Source organism: Podarcis muralis, chromosome Z, assembly GCF_964188315.1.
Source record: "Podarcis muralis chromosome Z, rPodMur119.hap1.1, whole genome shotgun sequence".
Taxonomy (NCBI): domain Eukaryota; kingdom Metazoa; phylum Chordata; class Lepidosauria; order Squamata; family Lacertidae; genus Podarcis; species Podarcis muralis.
In genome coordinates, this window is record NC_135673.1 from 31,687,421 (window position 1) to 31,705,306 (window position 17,886).

Below are 17,886 nucleotides of genomic sequence, written 5' to 3' on the forward strand. Positions count from 1 at the left end.
ATGCTGATGCCGTAAGCACTTGGATTATCTTCTCACGGCTTCCTGAAACTCAAGTATTGTAGACAATTGTGCCAGTGCCCAACCCAGCCACCCCCAGCTTTCTTTTTCAAGGGAGGAAACAGCTGCATGAGGTTACAGCTGTCACAGACAACTCCAGAACTTGCCAGATGCAACAAAGCATGTCAGAGACAGGCCAGCTCAGCAGAATTCAGCAGCAGCAGCAAAATAGTAGCTACTGAGGAAGTGACCAAGGGTCCAGATGGTCTGAGATACCCTGCTATGCCTAGGATAGAGATGGGGCTTCTGTGACCCTCCAGATCTCATTGGACCCCCATTAGATCCAGTATGACCCACTGGTTATGGGTTGCTGGGAGTCATAGTCCACAATTTTTCTGGAGAGCCACAAGTTCCCTATCCCAGGGAAACCCTAGGGTAAGAACAGACGAGGAGGTCTCTATCAAAGCTTCTGGACAATCAGTGCCTTGGTGACTCACTACACAGGTACAGTGGAGAGGTGGAAAAGACTGAAATGGTGGCATCCAATGAGCTATTGAACTGACCAGTCCCATTAATGGAAGCCCACGTAAGGACTTCAGCTAGTCCCCTGACCTCCCTCAAGTTGGGGTTGGGAGAACCCCTAGAACAGCACGTGAGGGAAGATCCCATTCCATCGGGCAAGCTGAAATGCTTGTGCCAACAGAACATTTAGGGAGGAGTGATGTTGAATTCTCCTCATATTTTTACTCACAGAGGTGAGTAGGCAAGACAAACTTTAGTATTTATACAGCACTTTCACAACATTATCAGTGGGATTCACAGTAGGAGGAACTGCACAAAAGAAGTGGGAACTAGGGAAGGGGGATTTTTTGCAGGAGTGCCCCATTCAAGGTTCAAGCCAGCCATTCACTCCAAACAGGGCATTCCTCTCCCCAATGACTTCTCCATTTTCTTATTTTCTTTCCAACCACCAACCGGTACTCCGTAATAGATGAACATGATCTATCTTCTCTGTGATGTATTTTGAGGGTTTGAGACCGTTCACGTTTATGCTTCATTCTGTTAGTTCTCTTGAACTTCTGCAAATCTTGGCATTTCCTTGACTATGCTAATACCACTGCCTTATTTCTCATTTGGACCCCAGTTTCTAATGGCATTCACCATCCAAGTTTGCTGTAGGAAGGAATTATAACAGCAGCAGCAGCAGCAGCAGCCAGCTCTTGCTGCCTTTTTGCAAACAAAACCCGAGGACTTTTGCTGTGTATCCAAAGCTGACAGCTGGTCTAGAGATTTCTTTTCATTACACACATCTTAGCGGCAGTTTTAAAAAAACCAAACAACCCAAAAGCAGCCTTGGTGGCTATTATGAGAGGAGGCACAGCAGCAAAAGATAGTGCTTTATTCTTTCTCTGTTGCCATTTACCACTCAAAAGTGCAGTTTCAGGTGGGTATTTAAACAAACAGCAGCTTTTTTTCAAGGAAGGAGAAATGAGCAAGGCTGCTTTTGATTTTAAAAGATGGTGCTTCATTCGCATTGCCTTGTAAACACATAGTTCCCCCCCCCCCAAAAAAAAAGATTCAAGAAGCAAAGGCAATGGCTGCCATCTCTCCAGTATGTGAATGGTCAGGTCACCTGACTCAGGTGTAAATCCAACAAACAGATGCAGGTCTTGCTGCTCCCAGTTCGGGAAATGCTCTGCAGCTCTGGCAAAACAGCAGAAGATGGAAACCTTGGAAAGGAACAAACAGCTTCTCCCATCATCAAGGGTTTCATTATAATACAAAGCAGTCAAATGCAAAGCAGTGCATTAAAATATTTAAACATTAACAAGACTATTCATTTCCAAGTCATTAAAAAGGTAAAGGTAAAGGGACCCTTGACCATTAGGTCCAGACATGGACGACTCTGAGGTTGCAGAAAGAGTAAAGCATGGCTCAGGGTTGACTTCAGCAATGCACCCTCTTGAAAGCACATGATACCTTGCTGAAGCTAAGCAGGTCTGGATCTGTTCATTGCCTGGATGAGAAACTGCCTGGGAATACTATGTATACTGCCTTGAGATTTATGGAATAAAATTGGAATATTAGCACAGCAGATAGATTAATGAACATGGCATAACATGAAATGTATCTAAAATGTGTGGGGGTGATGCCTGTGTACATATTGACATGCATTTCACATGATTTTAGATGTAATTTGCACAGTACAGCATCCATTCTAGCTCCCCAGTTTGACTAGAATTATGTTAGTTCATTGTATGACCTACACATTGTATGAAACAGAGCTGTTTTAACATATAGCAGAAAAATATGATAGTCTATTTCTCCCCCATCCTCAATCACTGCCAAATGGAAATATAGAACTGCCGAGCCATGTTTTAATTCACCAAACGATTGGATTCTATGGACAAATGGATCTTCACATGGCTCCCACTGTCATGCAGCAACTGTTTTTGCAGCTAAGGCATCATAAGCAAACCATCCAAAGACATTCTCTGTGCAGATCAGGCCAAACATGAAACATTATACAACAATGGTGCATTTAACAGGAGCATCACACAAAAACCCCAAGAAACAACAACTGGACTACTCTTCACAGCAAGGCGATTTCATTTGCAGCACTGTCTCCAGTTCTGCATGTGCCACACGGTTCAAAGAGGGTGCTGACCAGTCAGAAGGTTTTCAGAGGAGAGTGACAAAAAATGAGTGTCTCCAGGATGCCAAGTCATGTGGTAGAAGATCGAAGAAGCTGGGTATCTTTAGCTCAAAGGAAAAAAGGGTTGCACAGGGGCAAGTAGCCAAAAGGTACACTACATAGATTTGATAAAGCCAAATTCCCCCATTGCCAAGTCATAAAAGCTAGACATTATCCAAGCTAAACTACTTACTATGCAGGAGATCTGCAACTGGATCTCCCAACATATTTACGTTAACTTAAAAGCAGCTATAGGGCAGTGGGGAGGGAAGGAAAATTGGACAGAAGAAGCAGGACAAACAGAGGATGTGTTCAACCATTTCCTTCTGTGCTATTTCCCTGGTCTAAATACTCCCAAAGTTGCTTTCTGTACCATGCCAATATTTTTTTGGAACAACTTCAAGATAACACTTCTCTTACCATGAATTGGTGCCACATCAGTGAACTATCAGAGAGGTATCTAGTCATCCCACTATTGTTCCACTGCGGTCATTGAGACCTGCTGGGGAAACTAGCTTTCCTTGACTGCCCCTAATCTGTATATCAACAACATCAAAAGCAGCGATAGTTCCCAGGATAAAAAACACACACCAAGAAGCCTGTTAGGGCCTGAACCTTGTGAGAGTCCAGGAGCAATGCAAAATTGTTTTTTTTGCTCAGACTTGTTTACAGCAGCTGCTGGTGATTAAAGGAAGAAGAGATTTGTACTGCATTTTTAAAAAAGTGTTTATATATTTTTAATAATACTCTGTGTTACAAAGATGTCTGCAAACATGACAGGAAGGCTGGCAACTTCAACCCTGCTGTCTGCAAATCCCTTACAGACAACCAAGTTCCTGGAGATAGTCAGGTTGTGTATCCATAAGCAGTGACTAGAGGAGGAATGACTGCTGGGAGGAGCGCAGAAGGAAGAAACACCATGGTGCACTTGTAGCAGCAAAACCAGACGCTTTCATCTGGCCCAGCTGCAACAAAACATGTCTCTCCCATATCGGTCTCCACAGCCACAGCAGGTGCTGTAACCTTCCAACAGTTTGACTTGACTCCCCCAAAGGCGCACTCCTCCACTGTCTCCCAAGGAAGACAGATGCCAACAAGTTCAAGTATCCAAAGCACTTCAGAAGTGTGAACTCATTCACACAACAGCCCCATAAGGCAGACCAATCATATTAAATAGCACAGATTGGAGTGTGGAGGCAAGGAGAGAAAAAGCCGAAACAGTAGTGCATTGGTGGGAGAACCTGTGGCCTGTCAGATGTCACTGGACTTCAACTCCCATCAGGCCCAGCATGTATGGCCAGGAATGATGGAAGTTGTTCCACAGCAACTGAAAGGCCACAGGCTCCCCATTCCTAGAGTCCTGGCTTGTTTTGGACTTGCTCGAAAGCACAAATGCTGGACCTGAGTACAACAGCATTCTCCGGACCTGTGAATCCCCCAACAGTAGAGGCAGAAGCTAGCCATTATGTCTAGCAGACACTGATAGTCTTATCAATGGTGGGGAAGAGCCCTGCATGAGATTCTGAAGAGCCAATGTTAGAGATTGTGAAGGCATGGAAAAACAGAAAGGGGGGAAAATCCCGAAGAAGTTTTCCCTCATTTTCTTTATTGGCCTTCACATCTCTAGCCATTCTAGCAAGAATAGGCAGTGCTGGGAGAGATGTGCAAAGAAAATTGACCTAGTATATGACAGCTTCTTATGTTCCTATCATCACTTCCCCCAAACTGGATAGCTCTGCAGCTAAATCGGCACAAGGCAATTGCCACTTCCAGTTCTGACCAGATGCAACTTTGCAGCAGAGAGAGAGAGAGAGAGAGAGAGAGAGAGAGAGAGAGAGCGCCAACTTCCTCTGAAGTAAAGCACTGAATCCTTCTCACATACACAATACACGCACAGGCTCTACTCAGAAGCAAAGGGACAAGATGACCAGCTGCAAGATGCAGCTGTGCCCCCAAACTCTTAATACTTAAAGTTTGCCAATAGGCAACAAGGGAGGAGGGCATGCAGGCAACAAGAGAAAGGCAAGCAAAAAACAAGCCCCCTCCCTTAAAAGGGTCAGTCTCCATGGTCTCCCTTAAAATGTACTTGCTGTAACAGTTCCGGAAAGAAAAGAAAAAGTGTGGATTTCCACACTTTTTCCACCAACTACATTCAAATTGTCTGAATGATCTATGGACTTGGCAACAGTAACCCAGCACATCATGTTTTTCCAATGTATGGAACACCTTGCACACCTGCACATGAGCCTCTTTGATGGAGGTCTGTCCTCACACTTCTGTCCCCCACTTTGCATAGGGAAAGCCACAAAAGGGCCAGTCAAAGAGATCCAACTTGCAAGAGGCCCTTGTTTGCAGCAGGATGCATGAGCTGCGTAGCATATCTACCCCAATCTGTCCTGGGATTCTTGTTTACCTGGATGGCTCCACAGCTGGCTATTCTGTTCTGAATAGCCATTCATGAACGTGTTCTGCAGATCTCAGCACCTTTGCTTCAAGGAATAGCTCTAGTCCAGGGTTTCCCAAAGTTGGGTCTCCAGTTGTTTTTTGACTACAGTTCCTATTATCCCTGACCACTGTTCCTGCTAGCTAGGGATGATAGGAATTGTAGTCTGAAACACATGGAAAAGTTTGGGAAACACTGCTCTAGTCGAAAATGTCCAGGGGTCAAATTTCCCAATGCGTCCTCTCCAACTGATTTCCAAAGTGCCACTCTAGAAAAAAATGGGGTACCCTCCACAGCAGCTTTCAATCCAACATATCAGAGTTATTGCTAGAAGAGAAATCCAGAAACCACAGAGTACAGGCAGAAAAAACATTGGTTCCACACAAGGGACTGTGTTCGGATCTCAGCCAAAAAGCATGAAACTGAGAAGCACCCAATAGACCATGTACTGTAACCCACTTAAAACAACTGTCCTCCGCCACTTGCAAGGAGTGTGATGGTGTCTGGCCACCGCAAGAGTAAAAATCACTGGAGTTATTCGAAATGAAAGTGGAAGAGGGAAATCTATCATTACCCAGATCCCACACACAATCGTGTCCCACCAGACTCTCCCATTTCCAAAGGGAAGGGAACTAGCCTAGTAACAGAGGACAGGAACATAGGAAGCTGCTGTCTACAGAGTCAGACCACTGGTACATCTAGCTCAGTATTGCCTACACTGACTGGTAGCAGCTCTCCAGGATTTCAGAGAGGGGTCTCTCCCAGTCAGTGCTAGACATTCAGCCTGGTGCCTTCTCCATGCAAGCAGTTGTTCTGCCACTAAGTTGCAGCTCTTCCCTGTTTTGCATACAGAAGGTCCCAAATTCAATCCCACCACATCTCTAGCAAGGCTGGAAGAAGGACCCATGCCTGCCACTCTGCTTAGGTGATACCAAACTGCATGGGGTCAGTGGTCTGTCAACGCATCAGGCAGAAGTTCCCCACGTTCCTTTTTTTTTAAAAAAGGTGGATACAAAAGTACATCTCCCGCGTGCATCAGCTGGACTAAGCTGGTCCATTCTGCTTCCTAGATAGCATTGCTGGTACCCAGGTAACGCAAATGGCATAGGCAGACCTTCGCATGCTTAACGGGACGTATACCCCACTGCGTGCAACAGCGTTTACAGTCTCCAGTCAATGGGTTTCAGAATTGCAGCCCGAAGTCTCACTTGCGAAGTCACATAAAACTCAAGACCGGTTGGGGCCACCCTAGTCCATGCCCAAATTTATCCACCCCAAAGGGATATGTGTTAAGTAACAGGCAAGCGATGCATTTGCATTGATCAGCATATAGAGTAAGTGGACAACGTGGGTGGGTGGGGGCCTCCCGCCCTGCATCGGAAAGGTAACAACCCGCTCCTTGCTTTAAACATGAGCGGGAGGGAGGGGCTTGCCCACCTCCAGCGCTACGGCGCGTTCAGCGGCCGTTGCCACGTCTTCCCACCGGCCACCCCCGCATGCCCCGATCTCCAGAAGCGCCTCTCACCTCGGCCTTAGGCCTGTTCTGCAGAAGGTGCTCCAGGTACAGGTCGGACAGCGCGGTCCTCATGCTGCTCACGCTGTCACTCCGGCTGGATTTGAGCGTCATGGTTGGTGGGCGCCAGGCGCGAGTAGCTAAGCACCCCGGGGTAGTGTGATGCTATGAGACTCGGAGTCGAACGGCGTCTCGTCAGCGGCCCGAGGGGCTCTGCTTCCACCCGCAAGGCGCAATCGCTGTCAAGCCGCTGCTGCTGCTGCTGCTTTTGGAGCCGAGTAGACCCCGCGCGCGCACTACAGCCGGCCGGAGCGTCCTAAACCGAAAGGGTTGCAGAGTCACCGTGCGCCGTAGAAGGCAGCAGAGGGGAGGACCAGGCCCGCCCGCTGGGAGTGGCTAAATAGGGAGGGATCTCTCCACCCGGCCCACAGCGGCTGCCAAAGCAGCAGCCCTACGTTCCCCTAGCCACTTAGCGCCGCCGAGCGCCGTGCGCTGGGGACAGCGGTGCAAGCCCTATCCAACCTCTCCAAGCCGCGCGCGCGCCCTCCTGCGCCCCCTCCTGCCAGAGCCGAGTGTCTTCCTGCTGCCTGCCAGAGCCACCGCTTCGCTTACGCAAAGCACGAGGCTCTGTCTGCAATGTTGAACGAGCTGGGCCGTGCAAGCAGCAGCGATTGTTTTGGGGGCCGATAAGCGACGTCACCTCAAGAACAGAGGGGGCTGCCTTCCGCCGAGTAACACTCACTGGCAGCAGCGGCTCTCCTGGTTCTCAGGGAGGGGTCTTCCTCGGCCTTCTGTGGACAGTGTCCGGGACTGGACTTGGTCTGCAGAACAGGCGCTCTCCCATTAATTCATGCATAAATTATGGTGCTTTTTGTGGTTGCATGGCAATCGGCAATTCAACTGGTGATCGGCGATCTAGGAAGCTGACTTGTACAGAACCAGACCCTTGGTCATTCTAGCTCAATGTTGTCTACACAAACTGGCAGCGGCACTCCCATTATTTCAAACCAGGGTCCTTCCCCGCCTTACCTAGAGTTGTCAGAAATTGAACCTGGAGCCTTTTGCATGCAAAGGATGTGCACTACCAATGAGCCATGTACTGTACTGAACTTACTGGGAGTAAGTCCCATTCAATTCAGTGGGGCTGCAGGGAGAAACTGAGTGCATCAGCACTCAATTTTCCAAGAGATGTAATACTATCACTTGTGGATTAAATAGGGACAATGGATCTTTATCAGTTTACATGTGTAAATTGGCTCACCAGCGCCCTGCATGGATTACCCTTCCTGCATCTGATGAAGAGGGCTCTAGTCCCCCAAAACTTATGCCATAATAAATTAGTTTAGTCTTGAGGGACCCCCAAGGCTCTCTTTTTGTTGTTGTTGTTGTTCATTTTGTAGTTCATTTCCCATCGTTCCGTAGTTCATTTGTAAAAGCTGCGCTGCAGAAAAATTTAGTTTTCGATCCATGGGGAAACTTGCATCTTTTTAAGCTATTGAAAAGTATGCATGCTTTCATAATCCTGAAATGGAAAGCTTGATCCTTTTTCATTCACCATTTCCATGTATTAATCTGCCTCCACCCCAAAAGCAGTGTCATAAGCATGCATAACAAGCCCAAATTGGTGTACAGCTGGTATATTTTGCACAGAGTACAACAGCCCCCAGCAAGGAACTGCAAGCCTGTGAAACCACTTCTCCACACCTGGGAGATGTTGCAACTGCAACAGTTGTGATACAGGTAACGGGAGAGCCACGCAGCTTCCTGTTTGCCAGATACTCTTCGGGTTTTGGCTGGGCCTCAAATGCCCAGTGGTGGTGCAGTTAGGTAATATTAATTACTAGGCTTATTGTTCTTATGGGAATGTATTTTTAGATGGCAATGTGCATTACTTCCCTTACTTCAAAATGCAGTAGACAGCCATTTCAGATCCTCCTCATCCCCCTAAGCAGGGGCTTGGTTTCTGCCCCAAAGGCCTCTCCTGATAACCATGCGACAATTGCCATAATTAGTATGAATCACAGAATTGTAGAGTTGGAAGGGACCCTGAGGATCATCAAGTCCAACCCCTTGCAATGTGGGAATATGCAGCAATCCCATATGTATGAGGAGATTAACGGGAACAGTCACAACAGCATTTTAAAGTCCCAGTCCTTTTCAAAATATGCATACAAAACGTATACCGTAGATTGATGACCTGATTTCCTTATTTCTTATCCTTTGTGATTAGCCTAACAACCACAGTTTATGCAAGCATTGCTGCATGTGAAATGACAACATTTATTCAAAAGGAGTAACAACAGTAGTTTGTTTGGTTTCCCACCCCCACCCCCCTCTGAAGAATCAGATCAGGTAATGTGACCATTCAGGATTTTGCTGAGATTAGTGATGGGGCTGAGTTTTCAAACCCGGTGAAGGATCACAAAGATCTTCAAACGGATGGCTGAAATATGCTGATCACCTCCGGTAGCACCTCCTTAATCCATAAGGACTCTGGAAAACACACACAAAAGGCCACACTGAGGAAAAATGCATTTGCATGTGCGTAAATGGACTATAAAAAGTATAGAAACTGATTGCCCAAGAAAAAGCAGGAACCCCCAGAATTGTGGAAATACACAGAAGAGTGAAGGCAGTGTTCTTTATTTTACCAACTCCTTCCAAACCACACAGTCAGTGCCGGATTTATGTATAAGTTAAACAAGCTATAGCTTAGGGCCCCACTCTCTTGGGGCTCCCCAAAAAAAGTAAAGGAAAAAAAACCTGGATGTACATTTCCAAAATAAAAGAGAAGTTCAACAATTACTTTGATAAAATACATATTTTGTTATGTACAAGTGGCTATAGATACCTATTAGGTCCATAAATTACCATATAGCATATACAGTGGTACCTTGGGTTAAGAACTTAATTCATTCCAGATCTCCGTTATTAACCTGAAACTGTTCTTAACCTGAGGTACCACTTTAGCTAATGGGGCCTCCCGCTGCCGCCACCCCGTCACCGTGCTCCAATAAAAGGTAAAGGTAAAGGTACCCCTGCCCATACGGGCCAGTCTTGACAGACTCTAGGGTTGTGCGCCCATCTCACTCAAGAGGCCGGGGGCTAGCGCTGTCCGGAGACACTTCCGGGTCATGTGGCCAGCGTGACATCGCTGCTCTGGCGAGCCAGAGCTGCACACGGAAACGCCGTTTACCTTCCCGCCAGTAAGCGATCCCTATTTATCTACTTGCACTTTGACGTGCTTTCGAACTGCTAGGTTGGCAGGCGCTGGGACCGAGCAACGGGAGCGCACCCCGCCGCAGGGATTCGAACCGCCGACCATGCGATCGGCAAGCCCTAGGCGCTGAGGCTTTTACCCACAGCGCCACCCGCGTCCCCCCGTGCTCCAATACTTTGGAGCAAAGTTCTTAACCCGAGGTACTACTTCTGGGTTAGCGGAGTCTTTAACCTGAAGCGTCTGTAACCTGAAGCATCTGTAACCCAAGGTACCACTGTATTCAACACAAAAAACAGTGACAATTTGTTGACAGAGGACAGCTGGACATATAAAGGGCCCCATTATCTTCAGTAGCTTAGGGCCTCATGAAACCTAAATTTGGCCCTGCACACAGTACTGAAAACTGGCAGAGCTTAGAATCCAGGTGTCCCCCATTTTATACTGCTGCTGCTCATTTTTTCCTGCTTAAGTGCAGAACCTTGCATTTCTCCATACTGAAATTCTTTTGTTAGTTGGGGCCTGGTTCTTCAATCTGTCAAGGTCATCTTGAACCCTAATTCTTTCTTCTGCAGTATTACCTACCCCTCCCGGTTTTGTGTCATCTGCAAATTGAATAAGCAGTACCCCCTCAATTCCTTCACCTAAGCCATTTATAAAGGCGTTGAACAACTATGAGACTAGGACAGAACCCTATGGCACCCACTTGTCACTTTAGCAAGCACTCTTTGGGCTCTGTCAGTCAACCAGGTACAAATCCACCTTACAGTTACCTCGTTCAACCCACATTTTACCAGCTTCTTCGCAAGAATACAATATCATGAGGGACTTTGTCAGAAGCCTTACTGAAATCAAAATTCACTGTTTTCACAGCATTCCCCAGTATTATTCAGTTGAGAGCTGTTATGTACTGAAGTTTTCACCCTGGGCCAGCAGGGGGATACTGTAGATAGTTATGCAAATGAAGGATCGAAAGTGACGTTCAGTGATTGGATGGATACTGTAGATAGTTATGCAAATGAAGGATCGAAAGTGACGTTCAGTAATTGGACAGTTTTAGAAAGTTGCTACGGGGGACGCGGGTGGCGCTGTGGGTAAAAGCCTCAGCGCCTAGGGCTTGCCGATCGAAAGGTCGGCGGTTCGAATCCCCGCGGCGGGGTGCGCTCCCGTTGCTCGGTCCCAGCGCCTGCCAACCTAGCAGTTCGAAAGCACCCCTGGGTGCAAGTAGATAAATAGGGACCACTTACCAGCGGGAAGGTAAACGGCGTTCCGTGTGCTGCGCTGGCTCGCCAGATGCAGCTTGTCACGCTGGCCACGTGACCCGGAAGTGTCTCCGGACAGCGCTGGCCCCCGGCCTCTAGAGTGAGATGGGCGCACAACCCTAGAATCTGTCAAGACTGGCCCGTACGGGCAGGGGTACCTTTACCTTTACCTTTAGAAAGTTGCTACAGTAACGTTGTACTGGAGCTCTATATAAGTAGGCTGACTGAGCCCTTTAGTTCAGTTCTGTTGTGGCCTCTGAATAAAGAAGAGCTGTTTGAAGAAACGCTGTGTCGTCTGATATGTTCACTCACAACTTAACAAGAGCAAAATAAGACCCCCTCCCTTGTACTCTGAGAGAACGAAAGCCTTTTGCTGTCTTGAGATAATTCCTTTTTTTTAATGTTTCATTTACTCTATGTATCCAATTTAATACCCTGAAGTGGTTAACAGCAAAAATAAATATTTTTTTTTTAAAAAAATTGTGTGTGTGTTCAAGTTTCAAATCCAATACAATTACAACCCTATTCCCAGTGCTTTTTCTCTAGAAAAAGAGGTGCCGGTACTCACTGTGAAGTTGTTACAGTACATGCCACACTTTTCACCAACAATGAAAAGGTGCCGGTACTACATACCCCTGAGTACCCCCTGAGGGAGAGAAAAGCACTGCCTATTCCTGAAACTAATTTGTTGAAACTGATTTTCATTTCTGAATATTAAATTGTTGTAACCCGCCTTGGGACCTGCTGGTGAAGGCAGGGTAATAAACGTAAGGATATTGACAACAGGAACGACAATCTCCACTTAGAGGGCTCATTGAAAAAGTAAAGTCTTCACAAGGTACCAAAAATATAATAGAAATGGGGCCCAACTGCAATGGACTGGGGAAAAGTTCTAAAGGGTAGGGAACACCACATTACAGTAAAAGCCTAATTTCTACATTGCATGGGCAGATCATTTGATGTGATGATATCTGCAGGAGACCCTCTGAGCATAAGTGCAATGATAGGTAGAGTACATAAAAGCCGAGAAAATATTTCCTAAGAACACAGGGAGCTTCCTTATACTGAGCCAGACCATATACTGAGTACTGACTGGCAGTGGGTCTCCTGTATTTTTGCCTCACTACTACCTTAGGGTCTTTTTCACTTATATTTCAATATTCCCCACCACCATCTGCCTCTGTGAGCCTCCCTCTCTCTGAAGGTGAGTGCTATTTAAAGCTGGTCACCAGAAAGGCAGCATTGACTGCTTGCCTCTGACTACAGACATCTGACAGAATTGCGCAAGAAGACAGTCTAATTGAGGAAGTTCAAGCCAGGGCAACCTTTGGACAAAGTTACTGCAGGTCATTCAGAGGAAAACAAGTTTCATATCTCAGGCCCATCTGCACTTACATTTAAATAAATATACCACTTTATACAATCATGGTTTCCTTCCACCCCCCCCCCCGGGGGGGGAATGAATTCTGGGAGCTGTAGTTTATTTATTAAGGATGCTGTGAATTGGTCTCTATTCCTTTCACAGAGCTACAATTCACAGAATTTCCTGGGAAGAGGGATTGGCTGCTAAACTGATCAGGGAACTGGACTGGACTCCCAATTCCCACCAGCCCCATCTGATCAGAGAGTAGTAATCCAGCGATGGCTGGAGGGTCTACAAGACCCTCATCCCTACCTTAGTTCAGACATTGGGAGGTGGAATAAATCCCTTTCCATGACACTTACGTGGCACAGCAGAGAAGGAACAGGATCCCCAAAGCAGCCGGGAAGGCGTACAGAGCCGATCTTGGGAAAGAGTGGAAGACATGAGTCCAGACATCATCCAGGTAATCTGACAGCCAGGACCGGCGAACACCTGCAGGGGAGACAGTGAAGGCACAAAAAATAAAACTGACAATGTGAACAGACACAGGTCTCATTGGCTCCCTATGTGACCACTTCTGGTGGCTGGAAGAACTCACCTGAAGAACTCACCCTCCAGAGCTAGTTGGGAAGGAAATTTGATTCTGTTTGCATCTCTAGGTGATTCTAGAGCCCTTCTACCTAAATTTTATAGAAATTTATTCATGTATACAGCAGCAGCAAGAATGTTACTTGCCCAAAAATGGAAAGAAGTCGTCCCAGCAAAGAATATGGATACAAAAACTTATGGAATATGGAGAAATGGTGAAACTTACCGGAAGAATAAGATATCAAGGTAACAATTTTTTAATAAAAGAATGGAAATGGTTTATCGAATATTTGCATAAATTGTAAACAGATAAAAACACTGGCAGGATTATTGTAACAACCTGCAGCTACATAAGAGTATATATATAAAGAAGATAAGTAAATGAGTAAGTTAAGTTAATTTGGATATGCAGAAGATATTAAAAATAAATTTAAGGAACCGCAGAAAGAGGGGGAAGGAAGTCAAGTTTTAAAATGTCGAAATGATTGTAAAATCAGTAAAATGTATATATCTGAAAAGTATACAAAAATAAAAATAAAAATTTGTAGGTGATTCTATCAAATTCGGGTTTTTAAAAAAATATTTCGTGAATTCTGATACAAAAGCTCTATGAGTGATCTAACATGGTGTTATTGTTTTGTTTTGTTCTGTTCTGTTCTTCTTCTTGGTGGTCTGTTTGTTACTTTTTGGTTATGGCATACTGTTTACTGAAAACAATAGATGTTTGTTTGTTTGATTTTTAACAAATTTTTAATCCAAATTCTTCAGATTTCCTTGCCCTGCTCCACTCTCCATGCCCCATTCCATTCTTTTCCAGACGTTTCTCAACCCATAAGAGTGGCTTTTGGCCTGGCGCAAAGCAAATTAAGTGCATATTGCACAAGCAGAGTTCCACTAGCTCTTCTCTGGATTAAAACCATTGTTGTTGTGGTTTTTTTCTCTAGAACAGGCAAAAGGCGCATAGTAGCAGAAGTATCATTGCAGCACCAGGGGATGGGTTGTGTATGCTCCTAATTATACATTTTCCCCAGAGAGATGTATTAATTCAGAGGTAGCCGTGGTGCCCTTCGCATCTTTGTTGGGACCCCAGTTCCCATCAGTCCTAGTCAGTGAGGCCAATTGATGGGGGTTTGGGGAGTTGTAGTCCGACAGCATTTGGAATGCACCATGTTGGCTGCCCTTGTGTTATTGGCTGAAGATAGCTGCTGACTAGGGAATAACACAAATACCGTACATCTCTTGTGATTGCAGAATCCTGGACATCCTCTTGTTCCTGGGGCTTTTATTTATTAGTTCTTGTATTTTTTTAAAAAAAGTATGGTATAAACTGCCCACCATAAAATATATTGTGGTAGTGGACAGAAAAAATAAATAAACACAAGGGGGGGGGGAGAGAGAAAGAAAGAAAAAATAAATAAACACAAGAAAACAAAGGTAAAATCACGAAAGATAGTGTAAATCAATTACACTCAGGAAGAATTTTGGCCAACCTAAGCTTGGAACAGCCAGGGGCAAAAAACTCACTGAGTGGTTCCAATTGACAAACTAAAAAGAAATTTCATGGTTTGTGTTTTTTCAGTATGAAAGTCAAAGTCTGGAAGACCTTTGACCCCTTATTAGTGTCAGCATCTCAAGGAGGCAAAGGTTTTTCCCCAGAACTGCTGCCTGAGATCCTTGATCTCCTTTGTTGAGCCTTCAGATGTATTTATATAAAGTGTAGGCTTTAATGCTGAGCTCATATTCTTTGCACGTTCTTGACCAATATGGAACCCTAAGGCAGAGCTGACCAGCCTCAGGCAGTAGATCCCACCTGCCAGTGGTGGACCTACCCTCTGCCTGTTTGCCACCACCACCACCTGCCTCCTTGAGCTGCCTCAGGTGGCGTGCAAGTGAGCAGCTCTGTGTGGGTGTGTAGCAGCAGGTGAGTGGATGGGCAGAGGCATTTTCAGTTTTGCTTAGGGCAGCAAAATGCCCTGGGCTGGCTGTGTGCCTAATGATAGCACACTGGAGCCAGATTTCGTTATGGGGGTGGGGAACCTGCAGCCTTCCAGATGTTGCTGGACTACACTGTCCATCACCCTGGACTATTGCACACTCTGGCTGGGGCTGATCCAAGCTGTGGAGTCCAGCAGCATCTGGAGAGTCAAAGGTTCCCCTGGTTCCTGGTTTAATTGTTTTACCTCCTCTCTTAATAGTTATGCTTTTTAATTGGCTTGCTTTGAGGCACATTTTGTTTTCAGTGCTTTATTTTGTATTTTAATGATGTGTTGCCTTTTCAACTGATTTATAAAACTGGAGAAGGATCATAGCTTAGTGGCAAAGTATTAGCTTTGCACGGAGGTTTCAAGTTGGCATGAAGAAGGTTTGATCCCCGCACCGCCAGGTAGAGCTGTGAATGTTCCTTGCCTAAAACCCTGGAGAACAACTACCAGTCAGTATAGACCAGTGTTCTTCAAACTTAGGTGCCCATATATTATTGCATTACAACATCCAGTGGTCTTAGCCAGTGGTCAGGGAAGGTGGGAGTTGCACACGAGGTTGAAGAACACTGCTACAGTCAGTGAAATTGAAGATAATTGAAACACATTGAAAAAGCCTGCAAGCACCCCAGTCTGCCCCCGTTCCACCCTTTCGGTGATGTTTCCATGACATCTTTATGATGTCTCTGGGTCACTTCTGGGTTCAGCGTGATGCATGTGATCATTCACATATCGGGTGCGAGTAAACTTTAGGCTGCTTCTATAGAAAATACTAAGCTAGATGGGCCAATGGGTCTGACTCAGTATAAAAGGTAAAGGTAAAGGACCCCTGTACGGTCCAGTCAAAGGCGACTATGAGGTTGCGGTGCTCATCTCGCTTTCAGGCCAAGGGAGCTGGCAATTGTCCGCAGACAGCTTTCTGGGTCACGTGGCCAGCATGACTAAACCACTTCTGGTGCATTGGAACACCGTGACGGAAGCCAGAGCGCATGGAAACACCATCTACCTTCCCACCACAGAGGTACCTATTTATCTACTTGCACTGGCATGCTTTCAAACTGCTAGATTGGCAGGAGCAAGGACAGAGCAACGGGAGCTCACCCTGGGGATTTGAACTGCCAACCTTCTGACTGGCAAGCCCAAGAGGCTCAGTGGTTTAGACTACTGTTTAGACTACCACATCCCATCAGTATAAAGCCTACGGTCCTGTGGTTTTATACCTGTAAACCACTTGGAAGTCATTTGGGCATGAAAGCAGCATCTAAATTAATAAACAATGAAAAAATAATAAGACAACTATGCAATTTCCTCACTAATTATTATGTAGCTGTTCTTCAAATAAATTTTAAAAACTTACGGTGGATTTCAAGGCCCGGATCCATTTTCTTTGTGTTCACCTGCAGAGACAGAGGAGGCCTCCTGATTTGTCTTGAAACGGTGCGCCTTCTAAACCCATTGAGAGTGACAAATGCACGGGAAATCCTTGCAGGGGAGGAGATGCCCTGGATGCAGGAGGTACAAACTGCCAGGCACAGCATGTGGGCATGCACTATTTTGTGCCGTGTCAAATCCATGGCTTTCGCAGGCGGCAGGGATTCTGTCAAGCCTAGTGATTTCTCTGGACTGTCCACACAAAACATAAACACACATACAGCCGTCTTGGCTGAGCAAACCCCCGTCTTTGAGGCCAGAAGAATCTAAAAAACACAAGTGAATGGGGGGTAGGAGGAGATGAGGGAAAGGACAAATGATAAGATGCAGCAACTGCCACATGGTAGACACAGCCAGATTCTCTTCTGCTCTTCCAGAGGGTAGGACTCCAATCAATAGATTCAAGTTACAAGAAAGGAGGCTCCTACCAAACATTAGGAAGACAAGTGTCCCTGATTTAGAGAAGCAGTCCCGGTTTCTGACTGGATCCTGGAAAATCCTGCTTTTCCTTAGGATGTCCCTATTTTCATTGTAGAAATTTTGGAGGGTATGGATTTATTCGACTCCCGAGCTGTCTGAAGGCAATCCTGTATAGGGAAGTTTTTTTTTAAAAAAAATGGGCAGCTTCTAGCACATATAAAAACATAGTAAAACATCAAACCTTAAAAAGCTTCCCTATACAGTGGTGCCCCGCAAGACGAATGCCTCACAAGATGGAAAACCCGCTAGACAAAAGGGTTTTCTGTCGCGGAGGCGCTTCGCAAGACGAAGTTCCCTATGGGCTTGCTTCGCAAGACGAAAACGTCTTGCGAGTCTCGCCATTTCCCCCCCCCACTCCCCCCCCCCTTTTCAAAGCGGCTAAGCTGTTAATAGCCATTTAACAGCTTAGCCGCTAAGCCCGCTAATAGCGCTAAATCGCTAATAGCGCTAATCCGCTTAGCCGGCAATGGGGTTGCTTCGCAAGACGAAAAAACCGCTAGAAGAAAAGAATCGCGGAACGGATTCTTTTCGTCTTGCGAGGCACCACTGTATAGAGCTGCTTTCAGATGTCTCCTAAAGGCCTGCTTGCCGAAGGCCTGAAGGGCCCTGCCCCTTGCCTCTTTCCACCTGGCTTGGGGTAGGGCTTGACAGGCCTCACAAGGACTGCGGCTGCTGCTTAGCAAGGAGGGCTCCTCTTTTAAATCGTTTTTATTTTTATCTGTGTTGTTTTAAATGAGACCATCTTGGCTGTGAGCCCTGGAAGACCTGCACCCTGCCTTGCTGGCCTTTTCCCATCTGGCCTGGGAGAGTGGAGTGCTGACTGACTCCAGCTACAAAAGCTGAGGCTGTTGAACAGATTCTTGGGCTGGCGTATTATTTATGGGGGGTTGAGAGAGCCGTTGCTGTTATTGATATTAT

At 46.0% G+C, this 17,886-nt stretch overlaps 1 protein-coding gene and 1 long non-coding RNA gene across 2 annotated transcripts in view; both read right to left on the bottom strand.

Moving 5' to 3' along the window:
• MPP1 (MAGUK p55 scaffold protein 1) overlaps nt 1–7,027 on the bottom strand; it is a 32,943-nt gene extending 25,916 nt beyond the window's left edge. The window contains exon 1 of the mRNA XM_028714877.2: nt 6,661–7,027. Coding sequence (XP_028570710.2) covers nt 6,661–6,762 — 102 coding nt within the window. The 5' untranslated portion in view covers nt 6,763–7,027. The remainder of the gene's footprint in view (nt 1–6,660) is intronic.
• Nucleotides 7,028–8,914: 1,887 nt separating this feature from the next.
• LOC144326161 (uncharacterized) lies at nt 8,915–17,220 on the bottom strand. The gene is made up of 3 exons (XR_013391323.1): nt 16,415–17,220; nt 12,853–12,982; nt 8,915–9,141 (listed from the first exon to the last, which is right to left on the bottom strand). It is a non-coding gene; the product is annotated as an uncharacterized LOC144326161 (long non-coding RNA).
• Between the last annotated feature and the right edge of the window lie 666 nt (nt 17,221–17,886).